The 6341-nt window shown below is 40.9% G+C and overlaps 1 protein-coding gene across 1 annotated transcript; it reads left to right on the top strand.

Annotated features, from left to right (window-relative positions):
* Positions 1-852: 852 nt before the first annotated feature.
* LOC132046018 (uncharacterized) lies at positions 853-5271 on the top strand. Its single transcript, XM_059436568.1, has 4 exons — positions 853-933; positions 2994-3158; positions 3764-4420; positions 4474-5271. The coding sequence occupies exons 1-4, from the start codon at positions 853-855 to the stop codon at positions 5269-5271; spliced, it is 1701 nt and encodes a 566-aa protein (XP_059292551.1).
* The last annotated feature ends 1070 nt before the right edge of the window (positions 5272-6341 follow it).

Raw genomic sequence — 6341 nt, 5'->3', positions numbered from 1 at the left:
TCTAAACCCGAATATGGGTATCGATTGACTCGTATTCTTACGTATAATCCATGTTATAAATATTGGGATCATTCGGAGGCTCTACGGAAGGGAAAGGCTCTTCTGTGATTATTGGACTCCTATTCCAGGCATGTTGAAACTATGAACCTTAACTTAAGCATCATGGTTTGCTTAAATTGGACTAATAAGAGGGGATAATAAGGTAACAAAAGGGGGTCTTGATAGTTGTGAGGTGACGAGCACTTGTATCCGGTGCCATGATGAGGGTATTTGTGTAATTTTAATTATATATTGTGGTCTGAATGCCACGCTTTGGGCATTAGCTGATAGCATAGATTGATTTGTGTCTGTGATTGGGATATGAGGTCCCTTATTTACTGCTTCTATGTTTATTACCTGTCTCATTGTGCTTAAGTGTTCTCATCACTCCTAAATACTTATTTTAAATGTGGAAAAGAGCTAAAGATTGAATCTTTATTGTGTAGTTTGATTTCTTACTACAGTGCATGCCATATTCATGATGTTTATTGGATCTCATGAGCATTTGAGGATACATGTGCAAAGTATCAGGGGAAATAGTCCCGGAAGGAATTATGCTAGTGACATGAGCCAGATTGGCCAAGTGATAGGTATTGTGTGCCTACGGGCTGTGTTTGATGATTTGAAAGCCTAAGTGATACGAATCCAACAAGCACGAGGCCTTTCACTCGAAGTCAAGCAAGAGAACTTCAAGAGTTGCAAGCCTTGTTTATGAAAAAGGATGCCTTGGAGGAGATTGGAGAGAAGACTTCGCGGATTTACAACATTTGGGAGTTGGCATTGGAAGAGTTGCAAAGTGGTTAGAAGCGCAAAATGGTTAAAAGTGCAACTATGGGGCTAAGATTGCAATTGGAGGTCATACTTGAAAATTATGGGTTAGAATGGCAATTGGAGGTCATAATTGCAAGATATGAGACTTTGGATGCAATTGAAGACCCATGTGGGTATTTTTGCAAAAGAGCCACTTTAGGGCCTTTTGGTGTAATAGGCATTAGTATAAATACTTATTTTCATCCATTTGGAAGCTTAGCTTGGATATTGTGAGAATTTATGTTTTGAGAGATTTAGTTATTAGATAGTTTGTTTGGTTGATAGACTAAGTGTAATTTCTTAGTTGTGCATTGAATTGCAAGTCCATTGAATTCATATTAGGTTGCTCATTTGTGGAATTCATTTGAGTCCTTTTTCTTGAATTCAAATTACTTAGGTTCTTAGGGTTGAATCCGATTGGGAGGGATTGGGTTTGATATACCCAATTTTGCCCATAGATTTACTATCCTTTGGGTCTAGTATCTATCCTTCTATCTCTTCTTTTCCAATTGTCCAAGTTCCTTTTATTTTCCTTTTTTGTTGTTTTTGAATTCTTAGAGTTTCCTTAGGTTGAATCTTATCATTTGGTATCAGAGCATAGGCTAAGAGATTGTTCCCACAATTTCTAATCCTAGGTTCGAAAAATTCGAAAAATCCCAAAAAAAAAAAAGAAATTTTGAAAATTGTTTTGTGGTTTGATTTTGTTGTTTTTGAAGTTAGATTTGAGTTTGTTGTGGTGGAAAACATCTAGAAACGAAATTTGAAGCCATTTGGGTAAGGATTGAAGTTTCCACCATTAGGTTCATCAAAGCTTGAAGAACTCAAAGTGGGTTTGGTTGATTTTGGTGAAATTGAGCTTTGGTTCATATTGGGCTTTGTTGTCTAAGTGATAAGGAGCTTATATCTAGAAATTGGGGGGAAAACGAGTTGATTTGGACAACATTGGGTTTTTAAGTGTTCTTCGTTGTTCATCTTTGTTCTTGGTGAAGAAGAAGATAAAAAGGAAAGTTAGATCCAAGAAATCCAAGTCAAAAATTGAAAAGTTGTTTTTCTACCCAAAAAGGAATTACTAGGTTGAGTGGGCCCGAAACGTCATCGGATCCAAGAAATTCGATCCAAATTTCGAGACAATCGAGTTCAACACGAAATCATCGAATTTGAGAATATTGCAAATTACGGCCCGTAAATCACTTTACGGATCGTAATGCGGGGTCGTAAACTTCGATGCGATAAGGAGCTCTCGGAATTTGGAACCTTATTAAATACGGCCCGTAAAGCATAATACGGACCGTAAATCACAATACGGCCGTATCTCGTAGGTCGTAAAAGGCAAGGAACATTACTCGTTTTTTGGGATCACTAAATACGGCCACGAAGGACGAACCGTAAACCACAATACGGCCCGTATCTCGTGGGTCGTAAAGTGCAAGGTACATTTGTTTTGGGCATCACTAAATACGGACACGAAGGACGGTCAAGTAAACCAAAAATACGGACCGTATTTTATCAAGTTCAATCCGTAAACTTCAAGTAAGCTCGGTCGTATTTCTAAGGTGCAAATCTTATCTTAATTTATTTCAATTCCAAAAATTTTCTTGGGATTGCTTGTTGATTTTGTGTCCCTAATCCTTTGGTAGGGAGCAAAAAAAAAAAAAAAAAAAAAAAAAAAAAAAAAAAAAGTATAGAATTTTAAAAATTTTCATTATTTCAAATTGATACCTTACATCAATTGGGGCTTCACGGTCGTGTTTTCAAATTATCACCTATCCGGGTCCGAAATTTTATTTATTTTCCGATTTTAGCATTCCAATTTCTTGTGTCTCTCAACTAGTAACCATTTAGTAGTTGCTCCTACTTGTGTTTACTAGTTCTTGTGTCCGCATTTCTTTCGTGCTAATTTCTTTCAAGCTCTTCTTCGTTTTATTTCGTCGAAACTTTATTGGCTCTCGTCCGTTTTGCTTTTGAGTCGTCCGTCATTCATCTAAACAAGAATCCATTCTACCACAAAGGATAAGCAACGTGTGAATTTGATTGGGCGAGCGATTCATCAACAACTTCGAAAGAGCACGGAGTGTGGTAAGGTTGAGAGTTCAATACGAGTGAAGTGAGGCTTTTATTACTAATCTTGTTTGCTAGTTTTGCAGGTCATCATGTCTAACCAAGGTGATAGAACGCAAGACGTAGTAGATATGTCATCCATAGCAAGTTCATTGGCTATGATCATGAATCAAATCTCGGGCATGCAAACGGGTATGGAAGAGATGAGAGGAGAAATGAATGGGAAGTTGAAGGCTAAGGATGAACGGATGGTGAGTATTGAGAAAGTTCAAATGGAGGGTTCGAGTAGAATGGGCACTCCCCGTTCTAGGAATGAAGGTGATGGGGATAAAACACAAGACACTACCCCAACCATTACCCCGGGACTAGCCCATGCCTTGTGCAATCCCAACACCACAACCACCTCCACCCAAAGAGCTCCACTACCCCAAACAACCAACCTTCCATCCCAAAACTCCACTTTCCAAAACACCAATCGACAAACCTATCCCCACGTTTACCAACACAATCCAAACGAGGCAATCCCTCAAGTGACCTTACAACAAACACCCCAAGCTCCACCCCAAACCCAAACACAAGATCCCTTTCCTAACCAAAACCAATACCAACGCCACTACCAATACCCCATGAATGAAGAGGAGTATGATGACTACCCACAAGGTCGGTGGTGGGATGATAACCGGTAAGGAGGTAGGCGTGGAGGGATGAATAACCGGGGGAGGGGCGGAAGAGGAGGTTTTGAGAGGTTTCGGGCCATGACCCTAGATTCCAAGGTCATGTAGACTTAGGAAGGGCCCAAGGTTATGAGGACCGAGGAAGATGGCAAGATAATGAGCGGAATTTGAACACCATCAAGGTGAACCTTCCTACGTTCCAAGGAGGAAGCAACCCCGAAGAATTCCTTGAATGGAAATTGCAAAGTGAGCGCATCTTCCTCACGAACAATGTGTCCGAGGCCTTAAAGGCAAAGTATGCCCTCACTCAATTTGAGGGATACGCTTCTACTTGGTGGGAATCCAAGAAGTTACAAAGAGCTCAACAACACATCTATGATCTCCCAACTTGGAACGACTTGATTGAGCTCATGGAGACTAGGTGGCTTCCATCCACATACCACCAAGATGCACTCAAAAGGTTGTACATGTTGAAGCAAGGGTCGAAAAGTGTGGAAGCGTACTTTGATGAGTTTGAGGACTTGCGGATGAAGTCCAAGATAGAAGAGCATGAAGAGTACACTATTATAAGGTTTGTAGCCAATTTGAATCGAGACATCGCTAAACCAATGAGGCTCAAAACCTATAATAGTCTTGAAGAGGCATTCCATGATGCATCCAAGGTTGAGGCGGATCTAAAGAAGAGAGGTCCTACAAAGACAAAAGCAAATCATCTTCAACTTGGATCAAAAACAAAGAAAAGTGGAAAACTTCCACTTGGGATAAGCCCAAGAGCAACACTCAAGCACCTCAAGCCAAATTCGATTACAAAGCCAAAGGTGATGACAAGGCTAAAGGAGGTAACAATTCTAACACCAACTATAACCGACCTTCTACCATCCAATGCTTTAAGTGCCAAGGGAGAGGGCACATTGCGAGTGAGTGTCCCAACCGGAGGACTATCACAATAGTGAGGGATGGGTATCAAACCGATGATGAACATGAGGGCGGGGATGGTCATGAAGAAGAGGGAGAAAGAAGTGAGTGTGAGGGTGATTCCGATGAAGAGGTTGAGATAAGGTATGAAGAAGCCTTGAATCATGCTATTGTGGCTAGAAGAGCCATGGGGGCTCTAGCTAGGGAAGAGAGCGACCAAAGGGAGAATTTATTTCATGCACGATGCAAAATTGTGGATAAGGTGTGCTCTTTAATCATTGATGGTGGAAGTTGTACGAATGCCGTTAGCCAATTTTTAGTTGAAAGTATGAAATTCCCCACCCGCAAGCACACTAATCCCTACAAACTCCAATGGTTTAATGAATGTGGCGAAATGAGGGTCAACAAGCCAGCCATTATCAAATTTAGCATTGGCAAGTACCAAGATGAGATTTTGTGTAATGTGGTACCCATGCAAGCTTGCCATCTATTGCTTGGAAGACCTTGGCAATTTGATGTTGATGCCCAACATAGTGGGAGAACTAACGAGTACTCATTTGTGGTCAAGGGGAAGAAGTACATTCTTAACCCACTAACCCCTTACCAAGTGAGTGAGGATTATCAAGTGATGAGGGAGCTTCGGGAGAAGTATCAAAGGGAAGAAAAGGAGAAGGGTGAGAAGGAGACTTTGTTGGTCATAAATGGAGAGGGGACATCTCAAGATGGTTCCAAGAAATGCTTGTTGGCCAAACCAAGTAATTGTTTAAAGGGTTGACGAGAGACACTTCATGGTGTGTCTTGTCAACAAAGATCTTCTCTAAATGCTAACCAAGCTACTAGCACTTTGCCTAGTGGTGTGTCTTCTCTTTTGCGGGAATATGAAGCCTTGTTTCCGGAGGAAATGCCCGATGGCTTACCTCCCTTGAGAGGTATTGAACACCAAACTTTGTACCGGGTTCCCAAATTCCCAACAAACCGGCTTATAGGAGCAATCCGGAAGAAACAAAAGAATTGCAAAGGCAAGTGGATGAGCTCCTTAAAAAGGGGCTAGTGAAGGAGAGTCTTAGCCCATGTGCCGTTCGGTGATTCTTGTTCCAAAGAAAGATGGCACTTGGAGGATGTGCATTGATTGTAGAGCCGTCAACAAAATCACGGTAAAGTATCACCATCCCATTCCGAGGCTTGATGATATGTTGGATGAGCTTTGTGGCTCAAGTGTGTTTCGAAGATTGATCTTAGAAGTGGCTATCACCAAATTCGAATGAGCCCATTGATGAGTGGAAAACAGCCTTTAAAACCAATTTTGGACTCTATGAGTGGCTTGTCATGCCATTTGGACTAACCAATGCACCTAGCACGTTTATGAGGTTGATGAACCATGTCTTGAAACACTTTATCAACAAGTTTGTGGTTGTTTATTTTGATGATATCCTTGTGTATAGCAAATCAATTGAGGAGCATGTAGGCCATTTGAGGCAAGTGTTTGATGTCTTGTTGCGTGAGAGGTTGTTTGCTAACATGAAGAAATGTGCTTTTTGTGTTGATAAAGTGGTGTTCTTGGGTTTTGTGGTGAGTGCAAATGGTGTGGAGGTTGACGAAGAAAAAGTGGAGTCTATTAGAACTTGGCCGACTCCTAAAAATGCAACCGATGTGAGGAGTTTCCATGGGTTGGCAAGTTTCTATAGAAGGTTTGTAAAGGGGTTTAGTACAATTGCCTCACCCTTAACCGAATTGATCAATAAAGATGTTCCTTTTGTTTGGGGAGATGAGCAAGAGAAGGCGTTTCAAGAATTGAAATCTATGTTGAGTTCGTCACCATTATTGCAATTACCCAATTTTGAGAAA

Source organism: Lycium ferocissimum, unplaced genomic scaffold (genome assembly GCF_029784015.1).
Source record: "Lycium ferocissimum isolate CSIRO_LF1 unplaced genomic scaffold, AGI_CSIRO_Lferr_CH_V1 ctg9028, whole genome shotgun sequence".
NCBI lineage: Eukaryota > Viridiplantae > Streptophyta > Magnoliopsida > Solanales > Solanaceae > Lycium > Lycium ferocissimum.
This window is presented reverse-complemented; position numbering and strand designations above follow the sequence as displayed.

Coding starts and splice junctions, on each gene's coding strand:
- LOC132046018 (XM_059436568.1), top strand. CDS start 853: ATGGTTAAAAGTGCAACTATGGGGCTAAGATTGCAATTGGAGGTCATA. Junction 934..2,993: donor GGTTAGAATGGCAATTGGAG/GTCATAATTGCA, acceptor CTAGTTTTGCAG/GTCATCATGTCTAACCAAGG. Junction 3,159..3,763: donor AGGCTAAGGATGAACGGATG/GTGAGTATTGAG, acceptor AACACCATCAAG/GTGAACCTTCCTACGTTCCA.